We start from the raw sequence: 20174 nt of genomic DNA, 5'->3' as shown, positions 1-20174 counted from the left end.
CACAGGACTACTAGAATTTCAAAGTTTGATACAACATCAACACAACCAAATCACCATCAACACTGGAGTAGCATGACTGGAGTAGCATAACTGGAGTAGCATAACTGGAGTAGCAGAACAACACAACATAGTTTCACGACACAACCAAAATGCCATAGTTTGATACAACATCAACACAACCAAATCACCATTATCACCATTCTGCACCAGAGGCAGTCAAGTAATCCTCCATTCTGTTGTTGGGCTTCCTGACTCTCTGGGAACCATCACTTGGTCTTGGAGGCATGAAAGCTAACCTTGGTCCCTTTGTAGCAGCTGATGAAGATCTGGTTGCTGGTGCCTTACCCTTGGGAGCAGCTGGTGCCTTACTCTTGGGAGCAGATGATGAAGATTTACTGGTTGCTGCCTTACCCTTGGGAGCAGCTGGAGCAGCTGGCTACCTCCTAGCTGGAGCAGCAGCAGATGTTGCCCTCCTTGCTGGAGCTGGACTGGCAGCAAATGTTGCCCTCCTTGATGATCCACCAGCAGTGGCAGCAGCAGAGGTTGCAGTCCTTGCTGGAGCTGGACTGGCAGCAGCAGAGGCTGTTGTCCTTGCTGGTCCTGGTGTGCTTCTACTATCAGGTGGGTAAGAGCTGGTGATTGGCTGCAACGAAACAAGTAGTTTAATATTAGTAAGCAATAAAGTAACAACAAATTTAGTCTTTCTCATAGCAGAGTGGTTACCTGATGTTTATTCTTTCTCATAGCAAGTGCAGGCTTTAGAGCATCATGACAATTGGTCTACCTATGGCCCACCTTTTTACAGTTGGAGCAGGTAATTGAGGCCATTCTTGAAGTGTCTTTGGGAGCTGGCTTCTTAAATTGGCCCTTTCTCCTCTTAGTCTGTGCCCTGCCCTTGTGTTCTTTGAAAACAGAAGCCTCATTGTCCAAACTATCTGTCCTTGGCCACATGTCAGGGCCAGGTACATGATATATTATAGGACTGTAAGCTGCCAGGTACATAGGTTTTTTGAAGAAATCATGAACAAAGTCCTCTGGCTGAAGCTTAGCCTTGTGTATAGCAGAAACATCATGATTGCAAGGAACTGTTGTCATATCCCACTTCTTACAACCACAAGTCCTATGTGCTAGGTTGACAACATATGTTCTCTCCTCACTAGTAACTTGAAAAAGGTTGGAGCCAGCCATCAATGATTGGCAGTTTCTAGACCACTTCTTTACTTCCTCCAATTTCTCCGCATATGTTGGACAAATCTCCCATCTGACAGTCCGAGTTTTAGTTCTATTTGTATTAAACTTGACCATTAATTTTGTTCTAATTCCATCAACCATGGTCCTTATTGGCTTAGCCCTGACATCTAGAACCCACTTGTTGAAAACCTCACTTAAGTTGTTAACTACTAAGTCTATTTTGCAATTTGTGTCCATGGCATGTCTGGCCCAAGTGTGCTTTGGGATTTTACTAAGCCAAGCCCATGCTGCCTCACACTCTCTCTTCAACTCATCCATTTGCAACATTATAACCATGTTCAGTGTATGAGTAACTTGCTTCATCCATGTATTTCTTCAATTCTGGCCCTCTAAACCCAGCATTTTGAAAGTTCTGGTAAATGTGTCTGAGGCAAAACCTTCGTGGACAATTGGGAAAGACTCTGTTTATGGCTTTAAGCAGGCCCACTACAAGAGGAACCCCCCTTTAGCAACGCATCGATTCGTTGGTGAATGTCTATATAAATGTTGCTATGGTCTACACCAACGGATTTTTATGTGTTGTCGTTGGTGGCGTTGCAAGGGCCTACAACAACGTATACAATTGCGTTGGTAATCGACACAAATAAGCGTTGCAATGTAGCAACATATATAATTGTAGTCTAACAACACTTTAATGTGTTGGTGTTGACACCTACACAAGCTGATTTGAAATGGGAACAAGAATCAACTTGCATAGGAAGGTAAAACAAGCATAACTTCAAAATTTTAAGCACATAGAGAGGAAACTTGATATTATTGCAACTCCTACAAGCATATATTCCTCCCTCATAATAATTTTCAGTAGCATCATGAATGAATTAAACAATATAACCAGCACCTAAAGCATTCTTTTCATGATCTACAAGCATATAAAATTTACTACTCTCCACATAAGCAATTTTTTCTCTTTCCGGATAGTGGGAGTATCATAAGAGACTTGAATATTATAAATTGTTTCCACATTAAAAGAGTAATGTTCAGAGAAGGGGTAATCATAATCATGACAAGTTTTATAAATATAATCCTCACTACTTTTTATAGCATATGTATCATCACAATAATTGTCATAAGTAGGAGGCATGTTATTATCATTATAAATTTGCATATCAAAACTTGGGATACTAAAAATATCATCTTCATTAAGCGTAGAATCCCCAAGCTTGGGACAAACATTAATTTCAGCAAATATATTCTCAAAAACATCATCTTCATCAAACATAGCATCCCCAAGCTTGGGCCTTTTCATATTATAAGCATAATCACTCTCATCATTAATAGTATGGATAGCACCAATAGTATAGCAATTATCATATTCTTCCAAGCAAGTGCCAAAAAGATTTTCAAGATTATAAGAAGTATCATTATCTTCCATAATTATATTTTCATGAGGCACAATAGTAATAGGGGCAACTTTATTTGGGAGAGATACCTTTTTACCTCTTTTTTTTTTCTTTTGTTCTTCTTTACCACATCGTGTGTGGGTTCAATCCTCTTTTTGGAGCTCATTATTAATGAGATTGGTTGAATAGGAGGCTCCTCCTCGTTACCTGATTCATCATAAGAGATAATAGGAGGATATTGGGAAGTCTCTTCCCTTTCGTTAGCATTCTCTTCATCTTCTATTTGTTTTATTTTCTTTATGTAATTGGCAATATAAGGATTTTCAATGCAATTCACCACACAATACATATAAATCTTCTCTAGATCAAAATCAAGAAATTTATCAAGATTAAATTTTGGAATACCCTCAGTTATACGTTTCATTTCTTCATAACCTAAAAGAAGACTAAGCTCTTTATGATGCTCAAGGGAATCAAATTATCACAATATTTGGACACGACTTGATCATGAAACAAATAGCATTGCAGCTTTAAATGACCATGTTCATTGCAAAGTTCACAAGGGGCACGAAAAATATTGAATCTTTCAGCACATTCATCTAGTTCTTCTTGCAACAATTTAGTTTCTAAGTACTTATGCCTCTTGCAATATCTATCTTCCCTATTTGGTGTGTACTTGCAAACCCAATCTACTCCACAAAAATTGACATGTTTATAGGAGGCATTTTCATCATAACTAGTGCAATCATCATTAGCATCATGGATATTCAAAGAATTCGTACTGACAACATTGCAATCATGCTCATCATTCAAATATTTAGTGCCAAACATTTTATAGATTTCTTCTTCTAGCACTTGAGCACAATTATCCTTTCCATCATACTCACGAAAGATATTAAAAAGGTGAAGCGTAAGAGACAAACTCAATTCCATTTTTTATAGTTTTCTTTTATAAACTAAACTAGTGATAAAACAAGAAACTAAAAGACTCGATTGCAAGATCTAAAGATATACCTTCAAGCGCTAACCTCCCCGGCAACGGCGCCAGCAAAGAGCTTGATGTCTACTACACAACCTTCTTCTTGTAGCGTTGTTGGGCCTCCAAGTGAAGAGGTTTGTAGGACAGTAGCAAATTTCCCTCTAGTGGATGACCTAAGGTTTATCAACCCGTAGGAGGCGTAGGATGAAGATGGTCTCTCTCAAGCAACCCTGCAACCAAATAACAAAGAGTCTCTTGTGTCCCCAACACACCCAATACAATGGTAAATTGTATAGGTGCACTAGTTCGGCGAAGAGATGGTGATACAAGTGGTATATGGATAGTAGATAATAGTTTTTGTAATCTGAAAATGTAAAAACAGCAAGGTAACTAATGATAAAAGTGAGCGTAAACAGTATTGTAATGATAGTAAACAAGGCCTAGGGTTCATACTTTCGCTAGTGTAAGTTCCCTCAACAATACTAACATAATTGGATCATAAAACTATCCCTCAACATGCAACAAAGAGTCACTCCAAAGTCACTAATAGCGGAGAATGAACGAAGAGATTATGGTAGGGTACAAAACCACCTCAAAGTTATTCTTTCCAATCAATCCGTTGGGCTATTCCTATAGGTGTCACAAACAGCCCTAGAGTTCGTACTAGAATAACACCTTAAGACACAAATCAACCAAAACCCTAATGTCACCTAGATACTCCAATGTCACCTCAAGTATTCGTGGGTATGATTATACGATATGCATCACACAATCTCAGATTCATCTATTCAACCAACACAAAGGACCTCAAAGAGTGCCCCAAAGTTCCTACCGGAGAATCACGACGAAAACGTGTGCCAACCCCTATGCATAGGTTCATGGGCGGAACCCACAAGTTGATCACCAAAACATACATCAAGTGAATCACGTGATATCCCATTGTCACCACAGATATCCACGACAAGACATACATCAAGTGTTCTCAAATCTTTAAAGACTCAATCCGATAAGATAACTCCAGAGGGGAAACTCAACTCATTACAAGAGAGTAGAGGGGGAGGAGAAACATAAGATCCAACTATAATAGCAAAGCTCGCGATACATTAAGATCGTGCCAAATCAAGAACACGAGAGAGAGAGAGAGAGATCAAACACATAGCTACTGGTACATACCCTCAGCCTCGAGGGAGAACTACTCCCTCCTCGTCATGGAGAGCACCGGGATGATGAAGATGGCCTTCGGAGAGGGATTTCCCCCTCCGGCAGGGTGCCGGAACGGGTCTAGATTGGCTTTCGGTGGCTACGGAGGCTTCTGGCGGCGGAACTCCCGATCTATTGTTCGTTCTGGAAGTTTTAGGGTACGACGATATATATGGGTGCAAGAAGTACGTCGGAGGAGCCACGGGGGCCCCACGAGGCAGGGGGTGCGCCCTGGGGGGGGGGGCCCACCCTCGTGAGCACCTCCCGTATCTCCTGACGTGGAGTCCAAGTCTATCAGGTGGCTTTCGTTCCAAAAATAACTTCTCCAGTTGATTTCGTTCCGTTTCGACTCCGTCTGATATTCCTTTTCTTCAAAACACTGAAATAGGCATAAAACAACAAATCTGGGATGGGCCTCCGGTTAATAGGTTAGTCCCAAAAATAATATAAAAGTGGAAAATAAAGCCCAATATTGCCCAAAACAGTAGATAATATAGCATGGAGCAATCAAAAATTATAGATACGTTGGAGACGTATCAGAATCTGCGAGCATTCAATAAACAGGAGAAGACAAGGCAATATGGGCTCTTGGTTAAATCAACAATAATGCATATAAGAGCCACTTCAACAATTTAATTATGGTCTTCTCCTACTGGCCCCCAAAGAAAAGAAAAAAAATAAAACTATTTACATGGGAAAGCTCCCAACAAGCAAAAGAAGAACGAGAAATATTTTTGGGTTTTCTTTTTAATTATTACTACTACAGCAGAAAAATAAGCTACTACTAATTTTTTGGGTTTTCTTAAGGTTTAACAAACACACAAGAAGAAAGCAGGAAAAAGAAAATAAACTAGCATGGATATTACAGTGAAAGTGTATGAGCACCGACATCTAGCAATGAGTGTGTGTGAACATCAATGTAATGTCGGTGAGAAATACGTACTCCCCCAAGCTTAGGCTTTTGGCCTAAGTTGGTATATTGCCAGAGATAGCCTGGCGGATACCCGTAAGTGTAGCTGGGGTCGTACTGCGACGAAGAATAGTTTGGATCATACTGTGATGAAGAAGTAGACTCTGACTGCCACTGGCTGACAGTCATCTCTGGATCCCAAGAATAAACAGATTGTCGTGGAGGCTCATTTTGTGGTTCCTGTTCTGGGGCTGATGCACGATTCTTGTAAGCTTGAATGGCAGCCCACGTAACGAGATAGAGTCCTACAAAATTAAACAAAGAAGGAGCAGGCAACGTAATAGTTTCAGGATAATGTTTATCAAAGTATAACTTATATTTGAGCTCTCCATTCCTGTCCTTAACAAGAAAATCATGGGCTATCATGCTCTTGTAGTCTAGATAAGCATTAGGCAGCAATTTTTCTTCTTTCTCATAATGCCTAATAGCTATGTTAAAGTGTGCAGCAAGGCGAGAAGCATAAATGCCTCCAAAGATGGGGCTTTTAGTACGGTTCAGACTCAACCGCCTAGCAATAATTCCGGCCATACTGACAGTGTTGTCACGGTATAAACCATGGAACAGAATAATAATATCAGGAACACTAAGGTTCCCACAGTTCCCATGACCAATCAAGCATCGACTAGCAAATAAAGCAAAATAGCGTAACACAGGAAAATGTATGCTAGTGATTTTTGCATCAAAAAACTTCCTGGTTTCTCCCGCAGAGATAAGGTTAATAAATGGTTCCAACTCTTTTCGAGGTGGTTCCTCTAAGATACCATCAGGAGGTATGTTGCAGACTGCGCAAAATTCAAACAATGGCATTTTCTTCACAACGTCATATAAATGAAACTCTACTGAAGGAGGTGACTCTTTAGGGAAAAAGTAGAAGTTTTGCACAAAAGTATTTGTGAGTAAGAGATACTGTGGACGTTGGTCGCGGACGAAGTCGGTGAGGCCAGCATTCTTAATCAATGAATAGTAATCCTCATAAATCCCGGTCTCTCTCAAGAAATTATCAGAAGGCCATTCACACGGCCGGATCTCCGCGGTACGAGGCAAATTATATTTGGGCCTCTGAGCTTCTTCATTTTGTTTATCCTTTGAGCTTCGGCTCGATGAACCCCTCAAAAGTCTCCTCATTATTTTTCTGAAATAATATGAAATTTTTAGTAACTTTAAACAAAAGTGAACCAACTTCAATAAAACTGATAGCAACTACTCCTACAAGTGCCTAGAGCCTATATCAAGCATTAGGACTACTTGGAACCATATAAATTTGACATGCAAGCTCAAGAACATGGTCACTTATGCAGCACAAATTTGCAAAGAATAAAGCACTAGAGCAAAAACTAACTGGACCAATGGAGGAGTCACATACCAAGGAACAATCTCCCCAAGCAGTTTTGCGAGAGGTGCTTTGAGCAAGGAGATCGAAAATCACAGCAAAAGTGGCTGTAACTCGTGCTTGAGTTGGTTTTTCGGGTTTGTGTGAGACAGAGGAAGAAGATGGGTGCTGGGATAAGTGGAGGAGGGCCACCGTGGGCCCACGAGGCAGGGGCACACCCTAGGGGGGGGGGCGCCCACCACCCTCGTGGCCAGGTGGCAGCTCCTCCCGCGGTAATTTTTGCACAATAAATACTCAAATATTCCCGAAAAAATCATATTAAATTGGCATGGCATTCTGAGGACTTTTATTTTTGGGATATTTTTATATTGCACGGATAAGTCAGGAAACAGACAGAAAATACTATTTTTACTTTATTTCTACTAATTAACAGAAAATATAGAGAGGGTACAGAAGTTTGTGCTTCTAGTTTCATCCATCTCATGCTCATAAAAAAGAATCCACTAACAAGGTTGATCAAGTCTTGTTAACAAACTCATTCCGATAATCATGAAACCGGAGAAATTTCGAATAACACTAAGTTACCTCAACGGGGATATGCACATCCCCAATAATAACTATATCATATTTCTTTTTGACAGAAGGAAGAGGAAATTCAAAACCTCCAATTATAATCGATGGAATTTTTCCAATGGAGTTGATACTATGAACTTGAGGTTGTTTCCTCGGAAAGTGTACCGTATGCTCATTACCATTAACATGAAAAGTGACATTGCTTTTGTTGCAATCAATAACAGCCCCTGCAGTATTAAGAAAAGGTCTTCCAAGAATAATAGACATACTATCATCCTCGGGAATATCAAGAATAACAAAGTCCATTAAAATAGTAACGTTTGCAACCACAACAGGCACATCCTCACAGATACCGACAGGTATAGCAGTTGATTTATCAGCCATTTGCAAAGATATTTCACTAGGTGTCAGCTTATTCAAGTCAAGTCTACGATATAAAGAGAGAGGCATAACACTAACACCGGCTCCAAGATCACATAAAGCAATTTAAATATAATTTCTTTTAATGGAGCAAGGTATAGTAGGTACTCCGGGGTCTCCAAGTTTCTTTGGTATTCCATCCTTAAAAGTATAATTAGCAAGCATGGTGAAAATTTCAGCTTCCGGTATCTTCCTTTTATTAGTAATGATATCCTTCATATATTTAGCATAAGGATTTATTTTGAGCACATCAATTAATTGCATACGCAAAAAGATAGGCCTAATCATTTCAGCAAAGCGCTCAAAATCCTCATCATCCTTTTTCTTGGATGGTTTCATAGGAAAAGGCATGGGTTTCTGAACCCAAGGTTTCCTTTCTTTACCATGTTTCCTAGCAACAAAGTCTCTTTTATCATAACGTTGATTCTTTGATTGTGGGTTATCAAGATCAACAACAGGTTAAATTTCTACATCATTATCATTACTAGGTTGAGCATCATCATGAACATCATCATTAATATTTTCATTAGGTTCATGTTCATTACCAGATTGTGTTTCAGCATCAGACATAGAGATATCATTTGGATTATCAGGTGGTTCAGCAATAGGTTCACTAGAAGTTTGCACAGTTCTATCATTTTTCTTCTTCTTCTTTTTAGAAGAACTAGGAACATCAATATTATTTCTTTGAGAATCTTGCTCGATTCTCTTAGGGTGGCCTTCAGGATACAAAGGTTCCCGAGTCATTCTACCAGTTTTAGTAGCCACTCTAACAACATAATCATTTTTCTTACTATTCATTTCATCAAGCACTTCTTTTTGAGCCTTAAGTACTTGTTCTACTTGAGTGGTAACCATAGAAGCATGTTTGCTAACAAGTTTAAGTTCACCTTTAATATTAGCCATATAATCACCCAAGCGTCTAATCATATAAGCATTTTCTTTTAATTGTCTACCAAAATAAGCATTGAAGTCGTCTTGCTTAAACATAAAGTTATCAAACTCATCCAAGCACTGACAATCAATTTTAGCAGGAGGGACTTCAACTTTATCATATCTACAGAGAGAATTTACCTCTACTGCCTGTGTCGGGATATCGGGATCAGAAGGTTCTTCAATAAATAAAGAATTGAGATCATATGTTTCTTCAACAGGCGGTATATTAAGACCATGTATTTCTTCAATAGGAGGTAAATTCTTAACATCTTCAGCTTTAATACCTTTTTCTTTCATAGATTTCTTTGCCTCTTGCATATCTTCGGGACTGAGGAATAGAACACCTCTCTTCTTCGGAGTTGGTTTAGGAATAGACTCAGTAATTGGAGCAGGAGCTGGCTCAGGAGGTGCCCAATTATTTTCATTTGTCAACATATTATTCAATAGAATTTCAGCTTCATCCGGTGTTCTTTCCCTGAAAAGAGAACCAACACAACTATCCAGGTAATCTCTGGAAGCATCAGTTAGTCCATTATAAAAGATATCAAGTATTTCAGGTTTCTTAAGAGGATGATCAGGCAAAGCATTAAGTAACTTGAGAAGCCTCCCCCAAACTTGTGGGAGACTCTCTCCTTTAATTTGCACGAAGTTGTATATTTCCCTCAAAGCAGCTTGTTTCTTATGAGCAGGGAAATATTTAGCAGAGAAGTAATAAATCATATCCTGGGGACTACGCACACAACCAGGATCAAGAGAATTAAACCATATCTTAGCATCACCCTTTAATGAGAACGGAAATATTTTGAGTATATAAAAGTAACGCGATCTCTCATCATTAGTAAATAGGGCGGCTATATCATTTAACTTAGTAATATGTGCCACAACAGTTTCAGATTCATAGCCATAAAACGAATCAGATTCAACCAAAGTAATTATATCAGGATCAATAGAGAATTCATAATCCTTATCAGGAACACATATAGGTGAAGTAGCAAAAGCAGGGTCGGGTTTCATTTTATCTCTAAGTGATTCTTTGTTCCATTTAACTAATAACCTCTTAAGCTCATATCTATCCCTGCAAGCTAAAATAGCGACAGAAGATTCCATATCAAAAAGATAACCCTCAGGGATAACATGCATATTTTCATCATCACTATCATCATCGTATTCAGATTCAATAATTTCTTTTTCTCTAGCCCTAGCAGTTTGTTCATCAAAAAATTCACCAAGGGGCACCGTAGTATCAGGCATAGAAGCAGTTTCATCATAAGTATCATGCATAGCAGAAGTGGCATCATCAATAACATGCGACATATCGGAACGAATAGGAGAAGCAGGTTTAGGTGTCGCTAGCTTACTCATAACAGAAGGTGAATCAAGTGCAGAGCTAGATGGTAGTTCCTTACCTCCCCTCGTAGTTGAGGGATAAATTGTTGTCTTAGCGTCTTTCAAGTTCTTCATAGTGTCCAGCAGATATAAATCCCAAGTGACTCGAAGAATAGAGCTATGCTCTCCAGCAACGGCGCCAGAAATTAGTCTTGATAACCCACAAGTCTAGGGGATCACAACAACTTTCGAGGGTAGAGTATTCAACCCAAATTTATTGATTCGACATAAGGGGAGCCAAAGAATATTCTCAAGTATTAGCAGCTGAGTTGTCAATTCAACCACACCTGGAAACTTAGTATCTGCAGCAAAGTGTTTAGTAGAAAAGTAATATGATAGTGGTGATAGCGGCAAAAAAAGTAAAGACAGCAAAAGTAATGTTTTTGGTATTTTGTAGTGATTGTAACAGTAGCAACGGGAAAGTAAATAAGCGAGAACCAGTATATGGAAAACTCGTAGGCACCGGATCAGTGATGGATAATTATGCCGGATGCGGTTCATCATGTAACAGTCATAACATAGGGTGACACAGAACTAGCTCCAATTCATCAATGTAATGTAGGCATGTATTCCGTATATAGTCATACGTGCTTATGGAAAAGAACTTGCATGACATCTTCTGCCCTACCCTCCCTGTGGCAGCGGGGTCCTATTGGAAACTAAGGGATATTAAGGCCTCCTTTTAATAGGGAACCGGAACAAAGCATTAGCACATAGTGAATACATGAACTCCTCAAACTATGGTCATCACCGGGAGTGGTCCCGATTATTGTCACTTCGGGGTTGCCGGATCATAACACATAGTAGGTGACTATAGACTTGCAAGATAGGATCAAGAACTCACATATATTCATGAAAACATAATAGGTTCAGATCTGAAATCATGGCACTCAGTCCCTAGTGACAAGCATTAAGCATAGCAAAGTCATAGCAACATCAATCTCAGAACATAGTGGATACTAGGGATCAAACCCTAACAAAACTAACTCGATTACATGATAAATCTCATCCAACCCATCACCGTCTAGCAAGCCTACGATGGAATTACTCACGCACGGCAATGAGCATCATGAAATTGGTGATGGAGGATGGTTGATGATGACGACGGCGACGAATCCTCCTCTCCGGAGCCCCGAACGGACTCCAGATCAGCCCTCCTGAGAGGTTTTAGGGCTTGGCGGCGGCTCTGTATCGTAAAACGTGATGATTTCTTCTCTCCGAAAGCGAATATATAGAGTTGGAGTTGGCATCGGAGGGCATCCAAGGGGCCCACGAGGTAGGGGGGCGCGCCTTAGAGGGGGGGGCGCCCCCACCCTCGTGGACAGGATGTGGGCCCCCTAGTCTTCATCTTTGGCAAGGATTTTTTATTGTTTTTTCTAAGATGTTCCGTGGAGTTTCAGGTCATTCCGAGCATATTTGTTTTCTGCACATAAAATAACACCATGGCAATTCTGCTGAAAACAGCGTCAGTCTGGGTTAGTTCCATTCAAATCATACAAGTTAGAGTCCAAAACAAGGGCAAAAGTGTTTGGAAAAGTAGATACGACGGAGACGTATCAAGTAGCTACACCTAAATGCAAGTAACTACTAGAAAGAACTAAATGAAAGCTAGCACAAGTGGATTTCGTTACCTTCTGCCTATCAGAAATTATTGTGTAGTTGCCAAACTTCCCAGATTGGCCACCTAGTGCTACCTTCAGCTGATACAAAAACCAAGTCCAGGAATCTGTGTCCTCCTTATCAACAATTCCAAAAGCAATGAGAAATATATTATTGTTCCCATCTCTTCCAGTAGCAGCAAGGATCTGTTGACCAATAGTGAGCTTTATGAAGCATCCATCCAGATCTATAACAAGTTAACACATTAGGCAAACTATTTGAAAACACACATTAAATACCAAGGAATTACCTATGAATGGTCTGCATCCACTGAGAAACCCTTCTTTGCATCCATTTAGGCAATAGAATAATGCATGAAACCTAGGGTTTGTGCTTGGATGCTCCCTCAAATGTCTTGTTGTCACTATACACCTTTAACCTGGATTAGTATCTAGCACAACCTGCAAATAATCCCTAATCCTGGTGTACTGGGCCTTCTGATCTCCTAACACAACATTCTTTGCTGCCTTCTTAGCCCTGTATGCCATGTGGGTTGATATTTCCACTCCATACTTGCTCTTTGCAGTGTTAATTATAGTAGTGATTGTTGTGCATGGGTCATTTCTGATTGCTTCCTCACAAAACTTTGCAACCCACTTAGCAGTAACTTTTGTGTTCTCTGACACAGAAGGACAAGTGTGCACTACATACTGCTCCCTTATGGTAAAAGTCTTCTCATTTGCAATCTGAGAAGCTACTATATAAAAAGGGCATGTCTCATCTATGCATTATGCTATAACCCTGTCACTGCAATTTCTATGGTACTCATAGTTCCTGTTCTATGCAATGTGCATTGTTTGAAGTGCATTTCTGAACTGGTACACATCAATGAAGCAAAGATGCTTCACAAATTCCTCAGCTGGGTGAGCTCTCTTCTCATCATACCATAACCTTTTCTTCATCTTCTTAGCTTTGCTTTTCCTGCCATTGGGCAAAACATATGTCAATGCCTCTGCACCATCATCATCTTCCACACCCAAGTCCATTGGTTTCTTGTCTTCATCAGAAGATGGTATCCAGTCCTCCTCAAACAACTCCTCTACACTTGCATGTGATCTGCTTGTTGGGCCTTTTCTGTGTTTATTCTCCTTTTTCTTCTTCTGTCCATCTTGCCCTACCTGCTCCAAATTACTCTCTTCCTCCAGAGTACTCTCTTCATCCTCTTCTTCACTTTCAGGCTCATATAGTGCATCCTCCTCCTCTGTCTCATACATTTCCTCAACATCTGTGTCCCCTTTAAAATGAAGGAGTGGATCTTCCCTCTGTCTTTTCATCTCCTCAAGCCTAGCAAGGATATCACCATATTCTTTCAAATCATCATCATCACTATCCTCCTCATTATCCATCACTGCAGCTTTTCTCTTCACAGAAGTGACCTTCTCTTTATTTTTCGTATTCTTCCTAAACATTTCAATTTCCTTCCTCCTTGTCTCCTCCATAACCTTTTCAATTTCCATTTGCTCCTCTGAATTGTATACATGATTTTCTTCCACTTGTACATAACCTAAAGCAAGGTGCTGTGCTGTGTTTGAAACTGTATGGGCATTGGCTCCACTTATGCTGCTTCTGAACTTGCTGCCGCTACATGCACATCTGGTGCACTGAACATCACTCCTTCTTCATCTATCTGATACAGTTTGGGCTCTCCAATTTCTTCTAGAGGGATTTGCTGCTCAATAACATTGGAGCTGGTGTTTATACTTGCAGCATTGGGAGAACTGGCCCTAACAACTGTCACATTCAATATCTTCTGATTTTGCAATGCTATGTTGTCTAGAATTTCCTCAAGCTTGTCATCATCATCTATTTCTTCCATTCCTTCTATCCCTAGCCCAGGATCCCTGACATAGTACATGTAATCTTTAAATCCATAACCTTCTGTTTCTATCAGTGCTACTAGGTTGTAAAATGTTATGTCTGACACCATCATAGATCTCTCAATGTTGTCTCCGTCATGGAAATGCATCTTCAATTCCCAAACCTCATCATCCAGACTGCAAATAATATAAAATACATAGCAGTATAAGTGCTTAATTAAAACTGATTAACACTAATGAAACAACTCATGTTAGTGCACATGACAAGACAAACAAATAAAGCAAATAAAGCAGATAACAGGACAACTCAATTAACCAATTATAAAGCACTAATGAAACACTAATAAAACTAATAACCAAATGTAAACCCTAGGGCACAGGACAAACAAAGCACAACATCAGAACTAATCTAAAAATGTCAACCCTAGGGCACAGGACAAACAAAGCACATAATCTGAACTAATCTAAATAATGTCCTAGGGCACATGACAACAAAATCACAGCATTTGACACTTGTACTGCATCTGATAGGATAGAACAATATGAACCCTAACCCTAGGAGTACCCTGGCAACGCAATGGAATGGAGAACGGGAAGGGAAGAGCAAAGAAAAGTGGATCTCACTATACACCGCCGAAGGATGACGCGATGTGCTGGCTTCCTGTCGGATTGGCCTTCACCGTCGCGGCGAATGCTCTGGCCGCCCTGTATTCCATCGAATACCGCGGGTCCTCCTCCTCTTCCTCCGACGGCTTGCTAGGGTTCGAGCTCGCGCACAGCTCGCCTAGATCCACTACGGGTCCTCCTCCACTACGTACTGTGCGTGCGGCGCTGCCGGGCGAAGCGCCGCCACCAGCATCTCCACCTTTTGCCGGACTGCGCATCTCTGTGTTTCTATGGAATGGCGACGACAACAATGGGGGAGGACGACGGCAGCGGGAGCGAGGAGGAGGGGGAAGAAGAATGGGGGAGGGCGACGACGGCGGGAGCGAGGAGGAGGGGGAAGAAGAACGGGGGAGGGCGACGGCGGCGGGAGCGAGGAGGAGGGGGAAAAGAGACGGATGCGGGAGTGGATGACTAAAGACGAGCCCTAACGGCGCCGTCTAACGCCGTCTGCCGGCTGTCGGGATGGCCTGGAGTGCCACGTAGGCGAAAAATGGGCCCGACCTGTCATAAACTCACTTAACACGGCCCGATCCGCTGATCAGTGGTGTTTGCAAAACAATTACACTAGACGTGGTGCTTTCTGCAATGATTCTATATCCTAGTGTTTTTTGCAAACCTATCCCTCAACATGATGGTTTTATGCAATTTACTCACAATAAATTCACACCCGATGATCTCATGAGACGACTCTTTTTTGGTAGTACAATAATTTAGCCACGTAGTGCGTCTACTCAGCGACACAACAAAGTGCGCTTGGAAAATTCAAACTGGATTTCACTTTTTATAGAGCTCATCAGGTCCCTTTATACGCTTGCTTACTCTCTTTTGTGGCATTGCTACTTCAGACTCCTTCCGTCCCAAAATAAATGAAAGTTGTCAATTTTTTGGGGGAGCGGAGGGAGTGCCAGTCAATCATATGAATATATGAATAAGGTTCGTCTTTACGTACTCCTCACGTGACAGAAGAACGGACTCAAGTGGTCAGGATGGCCGGAAGGGTGGCCGACTTCCTCCCCTTGACCGGCGCCCTGGTGTCCGGGAAGCAGCCGTCGGCCGTCAGGTCGGCCACCTCCCCGAACTCCGACACGCTGATCGGGAACGGCAGCAGGTGCCCTCCCAGGTCCTCCACCCTGTCCCGCGTGTACGCGTCCCACAGCGCCTCCGCCGCGCGCCGCACCGCGCGCACGCACTCCGCGCTCTCGGGCTCCAGGAACACGCCCTCGCCGGCGCCGGCGCCCGTGTGGCTCATGAAGTGCTCGTGCCACAGCGACATCCGGAACCCGTGCACGAGCCCCCGGGCGCGCCCGCCGCCCGGCCCGTTCAGGTGCGCCGGCTGGTAGCTCCCCTGCGCGATCTCGCTGTCCCGGTTGCCCGCCAGCGACCGCTCGTTCAGGTTCGCCGACCCCACGATCACGTACTCGTCATCCACTGCACAGCAGGTCGGAGTCGGACAAGGTGAGAGTGAGACGCCGAGAGCTCGCAAATGGCGACATGCATGGCGTGACGCATTATGAAATTAATCAAGGTCGAAGCGAGCGCACCGATCATGAGCTTGGCGTGGACGTAGATGGGAGAGCGGCGGCTCGCCTGCGCGCGCCAGTAGTCCGTGCCCTTCTCCGGCTTCGCTGGCGGCACGTACTCCCCGGGGCGCCGCGCCTCCCGGTTCCCGAGGCAGAAGAAGTTGAGGTAGTCGCAGGGGTGCGCGTGGCCGCGCAACCCGGCGTCGTCGATCGCCTGCATCACGATGCCGTACATCATCTCCACGGTCAGCCGGTTCCACCGCACGATGGCCTGGATGGAGTCGCTCGCCGGCTCCCCCTCGGGCCACATCGGGGTCACCACGTACACGGCGAACCGCTCGCCGCGCCGGATCTTGGCGGCGACCTTGAGCGCGATCTCCACGGGCACCAGGTTCAGGCAGCCGGAGTCCCGGTCCTCCGCCCACGACGCGCACCCGCCGAGGAAGTACTGGTTCTCGATGTAGATGAACCGCCGCGCGCGGCGGATGGCCTCGACGTAGCCGGTCTGTATGCTCTGGTCGATCGTGAGGTCCTTGCCGCTCGTCAGCCCCATCGCGGCCGCCCCGGCCGGGTCGGTGGGGAATCCGACCACCGACGCGTCGTCGACGGACCGGAGCACCTGCACGTTCCACGAGCCGGTGCCGCCGTCGCTGTCGAAGGTGTAGGGGTCGGGGAACGTCGCCGGGCTCAGGTCGAGCAGGCAGCCCCGTATCCTCCGCGGCGCCTGCTTCTTCCACCGCTGCTCGAAGTTGGCGAGCACGTCCCACGCCGCCGGGCCCTCGAGCCTGCAGTGCACGTCGTGCCATGGCTCCCTCGGCCCGCCGTGCCGCAGGGAGGCGTGCCGGAAGTTGTTCTGCATGAAGTCGCGGGAGTAGGTCGTGTCGAGCTCCCGGAACAGGGTGTGGTTCTCGTCGTCGTACCTGGTCGAACACCTCGCATCTCGTCAGATAAAAATCGTTGATGACGATGATTCAAAATGCGTTGAGGAAAGTTGAAGTCTGTGCTGCCAAGATCACCTGCCGTCGCAGAGGTCTATGCCGCCGATGAAGCTAACGACGTGGCGGGCGTCGGCGCTGCCCGGCGTGGCGGCGTCGAGGGTGACCGTCTTCTGGTGGTGCGTGAACTCGGTGCTGATCTCGATGCTCTGCACCAGGGTGAGCGCGGTGTCGGCGTCGCGCGGGCAGAGGAAGCACCGCACGCTGGTGCCATGGAAGAAGGCCCGGGTCTGCTCGTCGTGCGTCTTCATCACGCCGGTATTGCCGAGGAACGGGACGGACGTCTTGTCCTGCCACGGCATCACCAGCACCGCCACCCCCTCGTCGGCCTTCCGCTTGAGGAGCTCGCCCAGCGTGACGCCCTCCGCGCCGGGGATCATCCGGCTCGCGTCGCGCACCAGCGTGATCGCCGTGTTCACCGACCACCCGGCGACGTACACGAAGTGGCGCGCGTCGCGGATGGCCACGTACAGGTCCTCCCACAGCCGCGCCGGGCGGTACGGCCGGCCGCCGTCGAGGCGGACCGACGGGTCGAACCCGTTGGACAGGTGCGAGTTCTGGTACAGCGTGACGCCGCAGTTGGTCCGCTCCGGGAAGAAGGCCGGCGTGACCCCCGCGAAGCCGGGCAGCCGAATGCCGGCGTCCCAGCACGGGTCGCGCTCGACGTCCAGGAAGCGCAGCCGGACGCGGAGCCTCGGGGTGTGCGTCCCGTGCGCGCGCTCGCCGCCGCGGAGGCCGACCCAGAGCTCGAGGGGCTCCCCCGCGGCGACGCTGGCCGTGGGCACGGAGCCGTGGCCGAGGACGCCGGCGCCGATGAGGTGCTGGCTCTTGACGGTGAAGGTGATGGCGGCGGCAGGGTAGGCGCAGTGCAGGCGGAAGGACTGGTTCCAGACCGGGCCGTTGGCGTGGGGCTCCACCTCGCAGGTCCGCGCCACCCGCGCCGCGCCGACGTCGACGTCCACGTACAGGCTGCTCCGCTGGAGGCAGTGCACGCCCAGCGACTGCTCCAGCTTCTCCGTCGCCTGCTCGAGTTCGTCACCGGATTAAACCACGTGGCACCATTACATTCACACCGCACGAGTACTCCATGGCGTGCACACCAAGAAGGGAAATGCTACACTTTTGCTGTGTCTGCTTGAACGTAGTATCTCATCGCCATATATCGTCTTCTTATTTTACGTTCATTTTTACCTCGACAAGTAAGTAATTAAGCACGCCGCGGAGCCTGACATGAGCGGCGCAGCGGCGAGCTAGTGGTGGTAGGTGATGTCAAAGTCGAGAAAGGAAGGAGAGTATCCTTGACGTCCAAACCATTGGCTCACAAGCAACCATGGGCGCCAAAGCAAAGGCTACGGCGCCACTAGCTGGTTCGGGCGATCGGAAGCTTCTACTACCGCTCATGGCGGAAAGGTGAATGGCATTCAGGCCGAACAACGGAACTGGAGCTGGACGGAGGAAGCGTGGCGAGAACAGCAGAAGAACAAGTGAAGCGAGGACCAGCCATTTTTGCATACATGTAACGATCGTTATTTACCTTGATGATCTGGCCATGGATGGCGTTGTGGAGGTGGTCGGCCTCGAACACCGTCACCTCCAGGACGCCGTGGAGGTACACGGCGTCGGCGGCGGCGGTGGCGGGGTGTCCGTCCTTAGAGCCCATGCCTGCCGTCGTCCTTGCTGCTGCCGGTCGTCTTCCCGCACCGCGCGCGGACGGACCTCTTTATACAGGAGTCCGGCCGCCAAGACGACAAGTTCACACACCGGCTTGCCCAGGCCTCAAGGCTCCAAGGTGGCACTCGGTTCACGTCCCTTTCCACCACGACGCACCGCTGCTTGCGTTCTTCAGGGGGGGAGAGGGCAGAGCCAGCACACCAAAATTCCCCACCGGTTTTGGCCATCCATGTGATGATTACTATCCGGCTCGCCTAATCTCTAACCGTACACACGACCATGGAGCGTGGAGGAAATGGCATTCCCCTAAATTCCTAGGCATTGCTGTTGGTGTGGAAAGCCCATGCTTAATTGCTTAAAGTTCAAGCCATCCAAGAAACATTAGGCATTGCATCTTGATGAGTTAGTGTCAATACTTTTTCTTGTTTGCGACTGAGTGTCAATAGGTTTTTCACCCCGTTTGATGATCTATAGACCGAGGGTGGGTGTCTAGGTGGAGTTTTATATGATCATCGAGCTCGTCTTCCCACATCCTTGCCAACTCTCACGGTATGGCATTGTAAATCTCTTTTAAGAACTGAACTTAATTAGCTGGACGTGTGGAGTTAGCTGGCCCAAGGAATGAGATGTTGTAACAAGCCTAGAGGATGGAGCGTACAAGAAGCATGTGGCATCATAGATTCTTCCCCCGATGTCACCCACCATGAAGGGAGGAGAGTCTCACGCCAATACAAAAGAAACACAAGCAAATAGCAAAACAGCTTCCACATTTGGGTGCAACACATCAGACAAAATGAACAAACCTCGCTAACCGTAAGGCTGCACTTCTACATAGATTCTTCAACCCTAAGACCAAACACGTCGTAACGGCGCCATCCACAACGACACGTCTCAAAGAGCATAGACTATTATCGATGTATAACAAACTTATGAAAGGCTCACATTCTCAACATAAAAACATGATTACGGTTAGTACTCTCAAGTCATTTTCGTATGGCGTAAGCAAAACTGAAATGCTGGTGCACTGTTATGTGAACAAAGAAGCTTCAATCCAGTATAACAGAAGAATTTAACAGCAATGGAGAAGCGTCGGAGCGATAAATGTACGAAGAATTGGATGCCGTGTCCACTGAAATTATATCAGAAAGCAAACAGAGTCCCCCCCCCCCCCCCAATGAAGTCCGATCTAATGCTAGTTTTCCTATGAAATTAACTGAGAGTTCATATAAGATTGGTTCCTGGGAGATTGTACCATGAGTCGAACAACACCTGCAATAAAAGAAAAACAAGAGGGTCTAAATCCTATAGAAGTCCTATGCAAATCTTGTAGATCAAATGAGGCCTCTGTAGGTTGTATTGATAGAGCCTATCAAAAGCCCATCATACCACTTGGAGCCAATTTTTCGCTACTAGGTGATTCCAATGAAATATATGCGTAGGATCAGAATATCGACCAAAGGG

At 45.2% G+C, this 20174-nt stretch overlaps 1 protein-coding gene and 1 pseudogene across 1 annotated transcript; both read right to left on the bottom strand.

The window, feature by feature from the left end:
- Positions 1–291: 291 nt before the first annotated feature.
- LOC123101363 (uncharacterized) lies at positions 292–13501 on the bottom strand (annotated as a pseudogene).
- Positions 13502–15153: 1652 nt separating this feature from the next.
- Positions 15154–18716, bottom strand: LOC123107095 (phospholipase D alpha 1). Its single transcript, XM_044529095.1, has 4 exons — positions 18577–18716; positions 17064–18064; positions 16069–16967; positions 15154–15955 (listed from the first exon to the last, which is right to left on the bottom strand). The coding sequence occupies exons 1-4, from the start codon at positions 18700–18702 to the stop codon at positions 15501–15503; spliced, it is 2481 nt and encodes an 826-aa protein (XP_044385030.1). The 5' UTR covers positions 18703–18716; the 3' UTR covers positions 15154–15500.
- Between the last annotated feature and the right edge of the window lie 1458 nt (positions 18717–20174).

The sequence above is a fragment of the Triticum aestivum genome, chromosome 5A (assembly GCF_018294505.1).
Source record: "Triticum aestivum cultivar Chinese Spring chromosome 5A, IWGSC CS RefSeq v2.1, whole genome shotgun sequence".
Taxonomy (NCBI): domain Eukaryota; kingdom Viridiplantae; phylum Streptophyta; class Magnoliopsida; order Poales; family Poaceae; genus Triticum; species Triticum aestivum.
This window is presented reverse-complemented; position numbering and strand designations above follow the sequence as displayed.